At 38.8% G+C, this 17,833-nt stretch overlaps 1 protein-coding gene across 4 annotated transcripts in view; it reads left to right on the top strand.

Annotated features, from left to right (window-relative positions):
- Positions 1 to 17,833, top strand: part of vti1a (vesicle transport through interaction with t-SNAREs 1A) — a 193,956-nt gene that overhangs the window by 33,795 nt on the left and 142,328 nt on the right. For all 4 annotated transcript variants that reach the window (XM_054769076.1, XM_054769074.1, XM_054769077.1 and 1 more), the window contains exon 4: positions 7,719 to 7,796. In XM_054769076.1, the coding sequence (XP_054625051.1) occupies positions 7,719 to 7,796 (78 nt within the window). The remainder of the gene's footprint in view (positions 1 to 7,718; positions 7,797 to 17,833) is intronic.

Here is a 17,833-nt window from a genome sequence, read left to right on the forward strand (position 1 = left end):
GTTCTCCAAAGGAAGGAGCCCCCACCTTCCTTCGCAGACGCCTCGGCATACAGTAGCCCCTTGTGTGAGCGTGCTGTATTGAATGGCGGCAAAGATCAAAATAAAACAAACAACCTATGTGTGATAATATATTAAATGAATTAAAAAAGTCACTCAATTTAACCCCCACTTCCCAATTTGTTTTAACGGAGAAAAGACACCATATGACAATTTGTGTCTCGTCCCGTCCCGTCCCGTCCTGTCCCCGCCACGCAGAGATGCATTATTGGAGACGCTATTGTGATACTTGTGCCGGGTTAAAGGTCTCAGCTTCCATTTCTAAAAACACCAGCTCAGCCCCATTGGTGGGATAACTGCTGGCACGGGGGTCCTCACATCACATGGGAGAAAATCACAGTTTATTGACTTCATTGCGAGATCGCCAATTGTCCCCGAATAATGATGTGCTTCTCAATAATCTGTTACATCAGCAAGCCTTTATTACCTCTACAGGCGAAGTTTTAAAGTGACATCTCAACATTTGTAAGTGGCATACAAGTGTAATAAAAGTTAACCGCTTGAGAATTAGACTAAATAAACTGGAAACTATAATAAAATGTGTCAAATGACTTGCTTTTTTTGACATGTTCCATGGGCTTTTTGCAAAAAGTGTAAGTTTGGACGATTGGAGGCTGTCATGAGTGTAAAAGGAAGTAAGGAGGATTGGATATGCGCCTTTTCACCATCTTAGTTGTAATAAAAGTGTAAAAATAAGTTAACCACTCCACGGTAAGACTAAATAAAACTGAAATTAAATAAAATTACTCACTCTTTTTGGCATATGCCGTGCTATTTTGTCCTGGCAACTTCAAAGTAAGGCAGATGGGAGCTTTTTGACTAGAATGCAAGTGTAATAAAAAGCTTCATAATAAGACTAAATAAAACTGAAATACATGAAAGTTACTCACAATTTTGGACTTGTGACACATCGGCCCCACGAAAACCAACATTTAGAGAGATTTGAGATGTGCTTTTTCACCATCTTAACCATTGTACAAGCGTAAAAGGAAGTTAGACACTCAATAATGGGACAAAATAAAGCCAAATAAATGGAAATTACTCAACCTTTAACAGCACCTGGCATATCGGTCTTGCAAACATGGCTGTTACAGGAGGATTTCTGACCATTTTAACGGCCGTACCAGAGAATAATAGTAATAATAATAAGGCATAATAAAACCAAATAAAAATAAAAATGAACCAAAAAGTGAGATAACCACTGAATAGAAAAAATTACTCCCTTTTTTTTCTGACATTTTTACATCCAAAGCAAATATCTTCATATTAACACTAAAAATATGACTTTGCTGTGTACTGTATATACTGTAAACTCCATTATTATTATTATTATTATTTTTTGTGCTGAGCAACCGGGACAATATTCCGACATGCAATGTCGTTTGAGGCATATTTTTCCAGGAAAATGTTGAACTCCAAATGTATACGCCTTTGGGGACATTGGACTTGAATTACGCATAGAGAAACATGTCTAAAGGTTGAACGGTGGATGAAGTCAAGCACACAGAGCTGCACGCTAAGAGTTATTTGGCCTCATTTTTGCCAACACACGTCCGCTCTCCTCCTGGGTTAGTGATGGCACGTTGCATTTGCACATGGACTGTGCTTAATTGCACTTCATGCTATGCCACCAGCCATGTGTGCAGGGGGCGAAAAAAGAGAAAGCCTCTGCAGAGGAAACTTCAGGGCCCCTCATTACACTCTGCCCTTGGGTATTTTTTTTTTTTCCGCCTTTTATTTTCCGTCTAATGAACTGTTTACATTTTTTTTCCCCAGCTTTTCCCGGGCGCCACAATTATTTGCAATTGTCCTTGTGTCACTCGTGGCTCTGGGCGAAAAAAAGAACAGTTTGAGGGAAGTGAAATGTCTATAGAAAATTACACTTTGTTTGATTTTTAATGATTCAGATTTTGTTGCAAAAATGGTGTAAAATCACAAAAGAAGTTTGTATATTTGATGCATTTTTTTGTCAATGCAAACCCATAATGAACTAATTTGCCACTCAAGAGGATTATGCAAAAGCGATTAACATATCTGATATGAATTGTTATGCATGCATGCGTAATTACATTTTGATGGGTGGTGTTATTTTGTATTTTTTTCTTCCCGAGCTATCCGTGTCACCAAGGCGCTTTTTTATATTTTTTTCTTTATTTTGACAGGACACCAACACCTTCCGTGGCGACGTTTGACGGAACGGGTTTTAAAAGGCGGGCCACTTTGCATAAAGTTAAGATGTACCTTTTGTACTTTTCCGGTGCGCTTCTGGGAATAGACGCAAATTCTCACCCAAGATTAAAAAAGTGACAAAAGACACTCTTTCAAAAGGATAAAAAAAAAGAAACTTCTCCCTCCTCCTTCCTTATCGGAGCAATAAGAAAGCCATTCTTTTTTAGATGACAAAGCTTGATTAATGAGGTTTATTTAAAGATCTTCACACAGCATCCAAACTCTTATTGCATTTCATCATTTGCACTGCACATCTGCTTTTTCTGACCTGTTTTTGCCTTATTATCAAATCTGTCAGCGTATTAAACAGTAAATACTGCACAGATCACATCAAATGGGAAGGTGGTAATCATTTTTTTGGGGGGGGGGCATGTGTTGTTTTCCAGAGGGGAAATCCAAAAAAGCCATGAGTGCACGCTGTAGGTGTGAGGGGGGAAAATGGCAGCAACGCTTTCATTTCCAATGACATTTTTCTTTCTACTTGTTCTTTTGTTATAGACGCATTGCGCAAGCGCTTCACACGCTCATCTGTAACAAACAGCTATTTAGAAGAGATACTTCTCTGCGTATGTTTTGAAGGCGACGTTAAGCCCCGGTGTTCAAATCAATGCTTCTTGTGAGCTTCCTCGTCTCAATTACCGCTGAAGTCGTCGCTCCCCCTAAGTTGCACAGCAGCTCTTTATGATGAATCTCCACTTAAATGGAATATGTGGGTGTGTTTTTTTTCTCCGGTAAAAATTGTGAATTTGTACCTCGCAAGTTCACGCTGTTGTCAGATTTGGATACTTATTGTCTTGATGATGGGAAATTGGACGCAGTGTCCACTTAATTAGCACTTAAACACACAAAAGGGATGCAGAGTTGTTATCTAAATCACACTTTGTGCGGTTTTTATTCAATGAGCTTTCAATTACAAGACGCAGTGGCCTGGTTTAGCGTTTTACTCAGTTGCTGATCGTAGATCCAGGGGTTGTGCAGCCCTCATGCAGCCCCTCATAATAACCACAACATCCAAACATCACAGCAGCGCCCTGACTTTCCACTCACTGGCGCTTGCTTATGTGGTGAAACATTAAAAAAGTCATTGCTACCAAGTCGTCTAAATCTAGCAACTCAATAACATTGCTGTTAATGTTAGAATGGACTATTTTCTTCCTGTTTTTCCCCCCATGAAGGGCAGCATCAAAGCATATTGTGCAATTAAAAAAAAAAAAAAAAAAAAAAAAAAGGAGACTGCATGCTGTCTTTAAACTGCGCTGTTTGTTGCAGCATGGAGGTTATGTTTTTGCTGGCGTTTATTTGTCTGTCTGTTTGTCTGTGTTCAAAATAACTTGAAAAGTTTTGAATGGATTTGGATGAAATTTTCAGGAATTGTCGGAAATTGGATATGGAAGAACTGATCATATTTTGGGGGTGATCCAAAATTCAAAAATTTCCCAAAATTCACTCTTTTCCCTATAACTATTACCTGCTATTTCGGCCACATTCCTCAACTGGTTCAAACCATTCCAACATCAAATTGTTCAACACTTTCAGGACATTCAGGCTACCTATGTTTATACTGAAAAAAAATTTAAATTTTCCCCAAAATTCAGACTTTTCCATAAAACTGCTATTACCTACTACTGCCTCCCCATTTCTTAACCGATTCACCTCATTCCAACATCAACTCATTCAACAAAGTCAGGGCATTCATGCAATTAGCCACAGCAGAAAAATTCCCACATTTTTTCTTCCGGAACGCAAAATGCCTTTGATCTAAGAAGTTCTAACTATTTCCACATTTGTCAACCAATGCAGACCGTTCCAACATCAAAGCATTCAACTAACAAATAATTAAGGACATTCATGTCATTTTCCCCATACCCAGAATTCCCACTTTTGTTGACATTCCCATTTTTCGGAATGCAAAATGCCTTTGATCTAAAGATTTTTAACTACTTCCACATTTCTCAACCGATTTGGATTGTTCCAAATTCAAAATTCTCAACTCATTTGGGACATTTAGCCTTCTCGGTACATTGCGCTATCATGCTAAGTGTTAACATGCTAATGTTAGCATGTTAGCACTGGTAGCATGCTAAAATTAGCATACTAGCATTTTTAGCTATTTTCATGGGTAGACACATGCATAAGCACTTAGCACTATCATGTTAGGTGTTCGCATGCTAACATTAGCATGTTAGCACTGCTAGCATGTTAACATAGTAATCTAAATATGTAGATAAAATAATTGTAGGACTAATCTTTAGGGTGTAAATCACAATATGGAGGGTCTGCGCTCTCGGAGTGCTTTTCTAGTTTGCACTATTTCAGACCAGAAAATCAGACATGGCATCTGTAAAGCTGAAGTTTACAATGGAGTTTAAAGAGAAAGTGCTAAGTGCTGCCTGCATTGAGCAGAAGCTACAAAGAGATGCAACATTGTCCCAAAAAGAGAACGAGAAGTAAGACAGGAAGCATTTAGAGTGGATAATTGATGCCAGGTACTCTCTTCAGCTGATGAAATACACACCCCTGGCCGCTATATGAGAAAAATAAAATATATACACTATATATTGTTGTGTATATTGTTGTATTTGAATACATATCACGTGTGTATATATACTTTTTTAATATATATTTTTTATATATATATTTTTTTACCATTTTTTAATTTGTGGGGAAAAATGCTTTGGAACATTAATTAATTAATTAATTAATTAATTAATTTGCACGAATAAAGCCCACTTCTAGTAAAGGCGTTAATAGATGCCAGCTATTCTCTGCAGTTGAGGAAATGCACACCCCTGACCACCATATGTGGAAAAATGATAATTAAAAAAATATATATATTTATGATGTCTATATGTTGTTATATTTGAATACGTATTTATTAAAATAAAGCCCCCTCTAATAAAAGTGTTAATAGACGCCATGTACTTTCTGCAGTTGATGAATTACACAGCCCTGGCCGATATACAGTGGTGAGAAAAAGTGTTTGCCCCTGTCCTGATTTCTTATTTTTTTGCATGTTTGCGACACTTAAATATTTCAGAAACTGCACAAAGTGTTATTTACATAACAACCCTGCATCCCTTTTGGTCTCGTCAGACCACAGAGTATTTCCCCAAAGGTCTTGGGGATCATCAAGATGTTTTCTGGTATAATTGAGATGAGCCTTAATGCTCTTTTTGTTCAGCAGTGGTTTTGATCTTGGAACTCTGCCATGCAGGCTGTTTTTGCCCAGTGTCTTTCTTATGGTGGAGTCATGAACACTGACCTTTACTGAGGCAAGTGAGGCCTGCAGTTCTTTGGATGTTGTTTTGAGGTCTTTTGTGACCTCTTGGATGAGTCATTGCTGCGCTTTTGGGGTGATTTTGGTTGGCCGGCCACTCCTTGGAAGGTTCAGCACTGTTTCATGTTTTCGCCATTTGTGGACGATGGCTCTCTCGGTGGTTTGCTGGAGTCCCAAAGCTTTAGAAAAGGCTTTATAACATTTTCCAGACTGATGGCAAACACTTGATTGCAGTTGTTGCTGCTAAGGGTGGTCCAACCAGTTATTAGGTTTAGGGGACAATCACTTTTTTTCCACACAGGGACATGTAGGTTTGGATTTTATTCTCCCTTAATAATAAAAAGTGCCATTTAAAAACTGCATTTTGTGTTCAGTTGTGTTGTCATTGACTAATATTTAAATTTGCTTGATGATCTGAAACATTTAAGTGTGACAAACATGCAAAAAAAAAAAAAAAAGAAATCAGGAAGGGGGCAAACACTTTTTCACACCACTGTATGAGGAAACATTTTAAAAATTATGTATTCTAAGTGATTTATTTATATATTGATGTATTCGAATGAATGAATGAATTTGCAATATCGCCCCCTTCTAGTAAAAGCGGTAATCGATACCAGCTGCTCTCTGCTAATTTGCTAATTTGCACATATAAAGGCGTTAATTAATGTCTTGTACTCTCTGCGCTTTACTAAATAAATGCTCCTGTTAATGTTAATGAAAAAAAAATCTAAATGATAGGTTTTATATAATGTAAAAAAGTATAGTTTTTCTAAAACGTATCATGTGGAGATATGTATTATTTTAACATATTTTTTTAATTTGTGGGAAAAAATTAAAATTGTTAACATTTTTAGAATGAATTTGCACGTATGAAGGCGTTAGTAGATGCCTGGTACTTTCTGCACTGTACTGCATAAATGTCGCTGTTAACTTTAAAAATTGGAAAAAAACAACAACAATTGATTGGTTATATATATTGTTAAAAAATATTTTTTTGTAAAACATACTATGTGGAAATATACATTATTTTAACTAAATATTAATCTTTTATTTTTACATACAAAGCCCTCCTCCAGTAATTGCAATCATAGATACCTGGTACTCTCTGCAGTTTACACAATTGCTCTTCTATTACCCTTCTAAATGATAAATTATACATATTGCAGAATATTATATTTACTATACGACATATTGCACGGCAAAATGTATTATTTAAATTCAGAAAAAAAATATGAAATACAATTTGTGCAATACATCTAATAAGTGCCTTTTAATTTATTGTATTATTTAAAAAAAATGAGTTGAACATTATTTATTATATGGTGAATATTTATTCATGTATTTATAATTAGAAACATGTGTCAACCATATGAGGAAATAGTAGTATAAAGTGTCCTTATGTAGCAGGTAATTGGTGTCCCTTCCTAATTTATTTATTTATCGTGAGCCGCTCAGAAGCGACACAAGCTTGCGTCAAAGGTAAGAAGTGGTATCTTCATAGCCGTGCTGCTGTTTGTCTTTGATTTCGGCCCGACCTTTAGAGAAACACAACAGTGATGCGGCAGTGGAGAGAGGGCCACGAAGGTGCGGTAAACACTTTGGAGGGCACTCCGAGAGCCTGTTCTTTCACGCGGCCCGGGGTTTGTCTGTAAACAAGCACGACACCGTCAACCCACTCTTCCGCCGCACGTGTGTCGTCTTTTTGTGTGTTTGTTGCTCTTCACCCCCCTACTTTTTTGGACATCCTTGCATTGTTGAGACTAGGGATGAGAGAGAGTGGGCCACCAATGGGTGATGAATTATTCCCTGTCTGAGTCCTAGCATTATCACAGGGGCTGCCACTGCCACTGGGATGACAGCAGTGACAACCCCCCCCGCCCCCAGAAAAGATTTAGTGCTGACAAGTGCTACTTCCTTATAGTACATCTCCCCTCCTTTGCACCCTGCCACTGTCCCACTGCCTCTTCATGCTGTCTTCTACTTTGTTCATGGTGGTCACCATGGATAGACTACACTACCTTGAACAGATGTGCTTGTTATCAGCACAGATATTGTTCTGTTGTCACAGAGTTCCATTAGGGGGCTCCCCTGCTTAAGAAATGCTGTTTTTATGAAATAACCACCATATTTCACCACTTCTCCTTTTTCCTTGCAGAAAAGGTCGCGTATCGCCTACAGTGACGAGGTGCGCAACGAGCTCCTGGGGGATGATGCCAGCTCCTCGGAGAGCCAGGTGAGATGCTAATCAACTCCCTGGCCCCGACTTGCACGGGTGTGGGAGACTGACTCGGGATGCGTGGAGGGTGGTGGTGGGTTGGGGGGTGGAGGGTAGCGCCCCCCCCCCAATCATCGTGGAGATCTGAGAGCACTGCCATATTGTCACCAAGTCATGCAGAAACAACACTGTTTAATGCAAAGCTGTGCCCAGTTGGGGCATGGGACCGGTGTCTGGCCAAAGCACTCATGCGCACACACACACACACACACACACACACACACGCGATACATCCCCAAATTTCAATACCAAAACTCCCTACAGCTGTTCGCCACCCGGGTGCGGACTTAGCCCCATAAGAGGCCCTCCACGGTATGCAAGGTACGCGCAAACAAGCGCAACATTGTCCTTTCCTTTTACATAATCCGTTAAAAATGTATTTTAAAATCAGTTGCTACAATTGCAAAAAGTATTGCAAAATGACTTAATCTATGAATGTCGTCATAATAGTCGATATTTATTTATTATTTGAGAGTATTTATTACATAGCGCAACCTAGTAAATGCAAAGAATATGTGCTACCCTTCAGTCAACGACTAAGGCTTACAATAGAATCATGTATTTAAATAACTAATGTAACGTGTCATAATATTTTTGATAGACTAATTTATGTATTAATATTTATAAAAATTAGGGCAAATTTTAATCAGTTTTCCAGTTTTTTTAATCATGATTAATCACCATTTGCAATATGTCTGAAGTATGCCCATTTTTACTGTATTTTATTGAAAGAAAGATAAAAGGACAGGATTATAATATATTTGCATGTTTTAACAGCTCCAAATTAACTGAACATTTTAACTTAGCTAAAAGATAGCACACGTCTGAAAATCAATTTACCTAACACTAGTTTCTTTAATAGTAGACGAACATTTGAATCGCACTTTAACCATGTTATTATGAGCAATGAGGGGTTGCATGTAAAGACACCACGTAACTTAAGTTGATTTCAGATGTTTTGAGTTTATTTTCTGGGAATTCCCAGCATACATAAATGCAGCAAATTGTACAAAGTGAGTGATAAGAATATCCACTTATTGATTTTCTTTGTATTTCTGTTGATTTAGACCACACATACACACATAATAAAGTGTTGTTGTGATGTTCGGAGTGTCCACGAATGGATCTTGCGTTAGTTGAGTGACAATGAGTAAGTGTCGTGCCGGACGAGAGACATACTTGCGAGTTGGAGATATATATATGGTGTTGGAATTGCACTGCTGTTGATGTGTTCAGGTCAGAAAAAAGTTAAAAAAGAGCATTAGACTCCGTGTGACTCTGTTGGGAGCTACACTGTGCTGCTGTCTGTCGTCATAACAGAGAGGCGTGGCTTGCCATGATGCATATGCGGCAATTCCGAGAAATTTTTTTAACGTAATTAATGAAATAAATTAGTTAACGCGCTGTTTTTGACAGCCCAAATAAAAATATATAATTTTATTGAAATGTTTTTCTATTTTTCATGTATGTTTATTTGCGGGGGGAAAAAAGACGTTTACTTTGTTAAGTGTGTTAATAGGCGTTTGGTACTCTCTATAGTTTACTAAATAAATACCCCTGCCGGGCTTTTAAATTATAAATATATTGTTAAATATTCTATTTATTGAAAGACATATTATTATACATAGTGTGTGGTAATATGTATTAATATCATTTTGTATTGTTACTTTAATTTGTGAAAAAAATATTTTTCTTATATTATTATAAAATGTACTATATAAATAAAGTCTCACTCCCCTTTCTTTTACGATGCACATTACATTGCTCAATTTCCACTCTCAACTATGACCACGTGTTTTTGACTAATTATTAGACTGGATCCAAAATTTTGCCTTACGATGTGCACCAAAACATGAAAAAACATTCACACTTCAAAAAACCCAAACAGAAGTATAGATGAACATTTGCACATTTAGGACAATTTTATTTAGACGCTGGCGAGAGTAAAGTAAAATGTGTGTGTTCTTTAACTTTCCCTTATTACCATTTCAATGATGACTCGTGAACGCCACATCTTAAAACCTATGTATTCCAGAGCCAGGATGTGGCATAATTGATACGCATATTCCCGGCAAATTAGCCAGACACAAATGTGACACTCGTGTCGCAGAAGATTTTTTTTTGTTAGCTGTCAAAAATGTCACATTGGAGAGGCCTGACGGCGCTTCTCAAAAAATGTGTTAAGGAAAAAGCCTGAAAAAAATGGTATCAACACACCAAATCACACTGCAAATTCTACTTATATTCCTACTAAAATGTATGTATAACTAAATCCCCTCATTAATGGCACTATTGACATAATGCAATTTACATTTGAATTAAAAGGGAAAGGCTTCTCGAGACGTCATCTGTACTTCTGTGAAGACAGAAGACGTCTCAAGAAGCCTTTCCCTCGATGGACAACTCCTGTGCGACTGAGAGCCTACACAGACGCATTGAATTAAAAGGGTTACATTTTTAATGCTTCAATCTCCGGGCTCAATGTATGTATATTTACATATAAATATAAAATAAATTTAAATGAAATACATCTGTGCATACTTACGCTATATCAGACAAAAAACAATGTTCATGTCACTCTTCACTATGCTGCATAAAATAAAAAAAAATAATAATTAATTCGGAAACAAACGTGAAAAAAAACATTAGCATTTATTACATATAAGAAAAATTTAATACTAAAACAAATAATATTTTTGTAAATAATAATAATTTGTCCACAGTATTCATGTTGTATTTCATAGTTTAAAAAATATTTATTATTTATTTATATTGAAAATTTAATACTACAGTTTGACTGAGGCCCATGATAAAAAAAAAAAAGAAAAAATACGTAATAATATTAAATACTTTATACTTTATACTAATTTGAGGTAGGGTCAATTTTATATATATATATATATATTTGGAATAAATGATCACAATTTGTCCACAATATTCATGTTTTGCTTCAACGAAAAAAAATACATCATACAATTTTATATATGTTTTTATATATATACAAGTATATATATATATTTTTTAGTTAGGTTAAATAAGACAAATCTATATATGTAAAATAATTGTTATTATTATTTGTCCACAAATTTGTGTAAATGTCCTTGACAGCAAAGCTACTTATAAAAAGAAACGTAAAACATTTAAATCAGAATTTTGTCTTTTATATATAAAAATATGTCAGTAACATTTTTTTGTTTATGTTCATGATAGGCACAAAAACTTAAAAGTGAAGCTTATTTAGTCGCATGCACGTTTTGTATTTAAAATCTTGACTTCTTGTGGGTGGAGTACTCAGACCTTCAGCATTTTCTATCATTCTTTTTTCTTCTAAGGAGATGGTGGCGATGGGATTGGGGGCGGGAAAAGATGGCGGGGGCCTAGGGAGCAAGTCGGTCAATTTAATTCCTGACGATCTGTAAGAGGTCAGGATCATCTCATATTGGCCTTGCCGAGCAGATCATTACCAGTCACAAATCTGTTGGTTACATGGTGAGGATTTATAGCTGTGTAAATAGGCCGCCGTCATAAGTTCTGAAAATGGCGCCCGCGATAATGGCTAAAGGACGATTTAATGGAGTTCGCCATTTATTCGTTATCTCTACACGGGCAGAGACTGAATTGGCACTATGACTCGTTTTTTTTTTTTTTTTACTTCTAAATAACGTGCTAGGCTACCATTGCAGGTTTTTTTTAATGCACGCAAATTCTGGTGCACAAACACACACACACGCACACCCACCCACCCACACACACACACACGCACACACACACACGAACGGAATAGTTTCGATTTCAGTGGCCGCCGCCGCAGCAGCAGAAGGTTGGCCACAAGAGATTGTGCTGGTTTGAGCCGGCATGGACCAGATTTTCCAGGCTACAAAGGAAGCGCATTACCACTTGTATCGAATTCCGTATTGGGGTAGGAGGAAAAAGGAAGGGGAAAAAAATCTTTTGTTTGGAGAAAAAAAAATGCTGATTATCATAACAGAAAAATTGCAGCAGTGCAATTTTGAATGCTGGCTGGCATCACAAAAACACAAGGAAAAAAACCTGTTGGAATAATTACAATTCCACAATACGAGGTTCGGCGTTGGCCGTGCTTAAAGACTCCAAACCCAACCTCAACGCATCTCAACCAGGCTTTTTGTGGAGGATTTACAATCAGTCAGGCAGCACAAATGAAGTAGAATAAGTTTTGTTTGGTGGCCATTGACCATTCATCGGAGCCCCTGGGTTTGTCCCCCCCACCTCTCTCCCTTAGTGTCGTTTTAAACTTTGGCCCCTTAAATACGCCCAACCTTAGTGGGGAGTTTTGCAGATTTGAAGTCTCTCCTCCTTTAAGTGCGTCTTGTTAGCGCCCAAACACTTTTCTCCACAGCTCTTTTAGGAAAACATGCAATTATACTTGTTTACCTCTCACATTACACATACACTCTCGATATTTTGTCATTGCCGCGTACCAGGGAGCCATTGTGCTTGTGTTCTCTTGCAGGTAGAAACAATCTATCAACAACACGCGGTTCATTAGCCTGAGACACAATCTTGAGCAAACTTTTTCACACCCTAATTAGGAATTTAATCCCTCCCCGGGACCCAAACTTACTAAAATACGTCATTTAGTGTTGCAAAATCGACATACACAAGAACAGAATGAATTCACGACAACAAACATGACTTGCTTGATGAGCAATAAAATAACTTACGTTTTTACTTAAAAGTCCCATATCATTTCAGCTTCTCTTGACATTTTGCTTTTTTGCTCTATATTTTCAACTTTTGCTGGTTTCAATTTACCTCTACAATGTGCTGCGGGCCAATCATAAACAAGCTGTGGGCCACAAATTGTGCTGGGGTCGCACTTTGGACACCCCTTTATAGTGTCGTAAATCTTGCTGTGATGCTGGATTGTAGACTGTTAAAGTGCTTTTTTGTGTCTGTATGCTAATGAGCTGCGTTTGTCCAGAGTGTGTGTCTCCAAGAAGCGCTATTGTGTACTTTATCCACTTTTTACATCATGCAATACAAGCTAATGGATGCGATAGATATATCACATACAGTACAACATCGTAACATTGAGGAGTGGGACAGGAGGACACAAATGTTAGCAACACTAGCATATCTGTGTGCGGTTAAATGCTCACATTAGTCGCATTTTAACAGAAACATCATGCTAGGTTAGCCTATTCTCGGAAGAAAAACAACCTGATCGGTAGCTGACGGATAGTTGGCAGAGCTTTATTTTACGATGTGTAGCGAATCCTGCTTTTTTTCTGACAAAGTGGTGGGCATGTACATGGAGCGAGCTGATCTAGCTAGGGGCGGGTCAGAGGATCATTTTTGCAACATTTATTTTCATAGCTTATTTCAAACCAGACAAACCAAATATGCTTGCTTTACCAGAACATTAACAAAATGCTGGTATCCACAATCGACGAATCCAACCGCCTTAGATCTCCAATTGCCACACACACACACACACACACACACACACACACACACAGTGTGCCGCGTTTTGGCTAATTAGCCGCCGCCCGACTGATGATCACATAGTGAGCCTCAAACTAACCACACCCTGCCAAGTGCCCGCCCCACAGATACCCCACCAAAATGAAGCTTTATAACGCGCCACCCTGGCGAGACATTTTCCGTGGCATGTTTTGCGCTGTGAAAAACCTATATCACTCTCACAACAACAGGAAGTCCCACGTGGCAGACATGTTTGTTTTGGATTTGTGAAGAGAAAGTGGGCGGGAGACGGTCGCTATAGGCTGGATGCTGCAATGGGGGCGGAGTTGATCGGCGCTAAAAAGCAAGTACCGGCATATGCCAATACCGTGCTTTTTCATGGACATCGTCTGATACTGATCCGTGGCCGATCGATCGGAGCACCCCCAATGGCTATATATATACAGTGGTGTGAAAAAGTGTTTTCCCCCTTCCTGATTTCGTGTTTTTGTTCATGTTTGTCACACTTACATTTTTCAGATCATCAAACAAATTTAAATAGTAGTCAGTGACAACACAACTGAACACAAAACGCAGTTTTTAAAATAAACTTTTTATTATTAAGGGAGGAAAAAAATCCAAACCTACATGGTCCTGTGTGAACAAGCCCCCTAAACCTAATAACTGGTTGGGCCACCCTTAGCAGCAACAACTGCAATCAAGTGTTTGTGATAACTTGCAATGAGTCTCTTACAGCGCTGTGGAGGAATTTTGGCCCACTCATCTTTGCAGAATTGTTGTAATTCTGCCACATTGGAGGGTTTTCCAGCATGAACCACCTTTTTAAGGTCATGCCACAACATCTCAATAGGATTCAGGTCAGGACTTTGACTAGGCCACTACAAAGTCTTCAGTTTGTTTTTCTTCAGCCTTTCAGAGGTGGACTTGCTGGTGTTTTGGATCATTGTCCTGCTGCAGAACCCAAGTTGGTTTCAGCTTGAAGTCACAAACAGATGGCCAGACATTCTCCTTCACGATTTTTTAGTAGACAGCAGAATTCATGGTTCCAATTATAACAGCAAGTCTTCCAGGTCCTGAAACAGCAAAACCACCCCAAACCATCACAGTACCACCACCATATTTTACTGTTGGTATGTTGTTCATTTTGTTAAATGCGGGCTTACTTTTATGCCATATGTAATGGAACACACACCCTCCAAAAAGTTCAACTTTTGTCTCGTCAGACCGCATTATGTAGTATGTCTTGAGGATCATCAAGATGTTTTCTGGCAAAATTGAGATGAGCCTTAATGTTCTTTTTGTTCAGCATCGGTTTTGATCTTGGAACTGAGGCAAGTGAGGCCTGCAGTTCTTTGGATGTTGTTGTGGGGTCTTTTGTGACCTCTGCGCTCTTGGGGTCATTTTGGTTGGCTGGCCACTCCTGGGAAGGTTCACCACTGTTCCATGTTTTCGCCATTTGCGAGTCCCAAAGCTTTAGAAATTTCTTTATAACCTTTTCCAGACTTTTCCATGGGGAAGGGTGTTGAAAATCTTTTGCGGTGACAAGTAAATAGTGGTAAGTAGTGGTGAATACCAGGCATCAAGCGAGCCGGCCCATTCTCGACTTCAGCAATGGCAAACTGTGGAGCAAGCGTGACAATGCATTTGCCGGAAGCCCAGGCTCTCGCGTTGTATATGAGACACTGTCAACCGATTGCTTCTCTCGCAATACCCGTGCATGGCTCCACAATCGATTAATCTAAAGATTTATGGCTGATTGTTATTGATAAGGCGGTTTCCTTCGGCATATCTGAATCGTTCCTTCATTTATATATGCATATATATACACGAAGGAACGATTCCGATGGAATGGAACCTTGAATGGAACCATGAATTCTGCTGTCTACCAAAAAATCGTGAAGGACGACGTCCGGCCATCTGTGTGTGACCTCAAGTTGAAACCAACTTGGGTTTTGCAGCAGGACAATGATTAATATAAAATTAATATAAAGATTTTATATATATATATATATATATATATATATATATATATATATATATATATATATACAGTATGTCACAAAAGTGAGTACACCTTTCACATTTCTGCAAATATTTTATTATATCTTTTCATGGGACAACACTGAAGAAATGAAACTTTGCTACAATGTAAAGTAGTCAGTGTACAGCTTGTATAACAGTGTAAATTTACTGTTCCCTTCAAAATAACTCAATACACAGACCTTAATGTCTAAACTGCAGGCAACAAAAGTGAATACACCCCAAGTGAAAATGTCCAAGTTGGGCCAAAAGTGTCAATATTTTGTGTGGCCACCATTATTTTCCAGCACTGCCTTAACCCTCTTGGGCATGGAGTTCACCAGAGCTTCACAGGTTGCCACTGGAATCCTCTTCCACTCCTCCATGACGACATCACGGAGCTGGTGGATGTTAGAGACCTTGTGCTCCTTCACCTTCAGTTTGAGGATGCCCCACAGATGCTCAATAGGATTTAGGTCCGGAGACATGCTTGGCCAGTCCATCACATTCACCCTTAACTTCTTTAGCAAAGCAGTGGTCGTCTTGGAGGTGTGTTTGGGGTCGTTGTCATGTTGGAATACTGCCCTGCAGCCCAGTTTCCGAAGGGAGGGGATCATGCTCTGCTTCAGGATGTCACAGTACATGTTGGCATTCATGGTTCCCTCAATGAACTGTAGCTCCCCAGTGCCGGCAGCACTCATGCAGCCCCAGACCATGACACTCCACCACCATGTTTGACTGTAGGTAAAACACACTCGTCTTTGTACTCCTCACCTGGTTTCCGCCACACACGCTTGACACCATCTGAACCAAATAAGTTTATCTTGGTCTCATCAGACCACAGGACATGGTTCCAGTAATCCATGTCTTTAGTCTGCTTATCTTCAGTAAACTGTTTGCGGGCTTTCTTATGCATCATCTTTAGAAGAGGCTTCTTTCTGGGATGACAGCCATGCAGACCAATTTGATGCAGAGTGCGACGTATGGTCTGAGCACTGACAGGTTGACCACCCATCCCTTCAACCTCTGCAGCAATGCTGGCAGCACTCAGGCGTCTATTTTCCAAAGACAACCTCTGGATATGACGCTGGGCACGTGCACTCAACTTCTTTGGTCGACCATGGCGAGGCCTGTTCTGAGTGGAACCTGTGATGTTAAACCGCTGTATGGTCTTGGCCACCGTGCTGCTGCTCAGTTTCAGAGTGTTGGCAATCTTCTTATAGCCTAAGCCATCTTCGTGTAGCGCAACAATTCTTTTTTTTTAGATCCTCAGAGAGTTCTTTGCCATGAGGTGCCATGTTAAACTTCCAGTGACCAGTATGAGAGAGTGTGAGAGTGATAAAACCAAATTTAACACACCTGCTCCCCATTCACACCTGAGACCTTGTAACACTAATGGGTCACATGACACTGGGGAAAGAAAATGGCTAATTGGGCCCAATTTGGACATTTTCACTTGAGGTGTATTCACTTTTGTTGCCTGCAGTTTAGACATTAAGGTCTGTGTATTGAGTTATTTTGAGGGGACAGTAAATTTACACTGTTATACAAGCTGTACACTGACTACTTTACATTGTAGCAAAGTTTCATTTCTTCAGTGGTGTCCCATGAAAAGATATAATAAAATATTTGCAGAAATGTGAAGGGTGTACTCACTTTTGTGACATACTGTATATATATATATATATATATATATATATATATACTGTTTGCCCCCTTCCTGATTTCTTATTTTTACGCATGTTTGTCACACTTAAAAGTTTTAGATCATTAAACAAATTAAAATTTTAGTCAATGACTACACAATGCAGTTTTGAAATGAGACTTATTATAATTAAGGGACAAAAAAAATCCAAACTTACATGGCCCTGTGTGGAAAAAGTGATGGCCCTCCCCCCATTATAACATAACTTAACTATGGTTTATCACACAAGTTCAATTTCTCTAGCCACACCCGTTCTCAATCAAAAAATCACTTAAATATGACCAAGACCAAAAGATCCTCAAAAGCTAGACATCATGCCGAGAGAAAGAAATGAGAAAGAAAGTAATCTGTAGTCTGGAAAAGGTTATAAAGCCATTTTTAAAGCTGTGGGACTCCAGCGAAACACAGTGAGAGACATTATCCACAATGGCGAAAACATGGAACGGTAATGAAGCTTCCCAGGAGTCTCCGGCCAACCAAAATTACCCAAGAGCGCAGCGACGACTCATCCAAGAGGTCACAAAAGACCCCACAACAAATCCAAAGAACTGCAGGCCTCACTTGTCTCAGTTAACATCAGTGTTCAGTGTTCATGACTCCACCATAAGAAAGACACTGGGCAAAAATGGCCTGCTTGGCAGAGTTCCAAGACAAAAACCACTCTGAACAAAAATAACATAAAGGCTCATCTCAATTTTGCCAGAAAACATCTTGATGATCCCAAAGACCTTTGGGAAAATACTCTGTGGTCTGACGAGAGAAAAGTTGATCTTTTTGGAAGGTTTGTGTCCCATTACATGTTGTG

The sequence above is a fragment of the Dunckerocampus dactyliophorus genome, chromosome 2, assembly GCF_027744805.1.
Source record: "Dunckerocampus dactyliophorus isolate RoL2022-P2 chromosome 2, RoL_Ddac_1.1, whole genome shotgun sequence".
In the NCBI taxonomy this organism is placed as follows: domain Eukaryota; kingdom Metazoa; phylum Chordata; class Actinopteri; order Syngnathiformes; family Syngnathidae; genus Dunckerocampus; species Dunckerocampus dactyliophorus.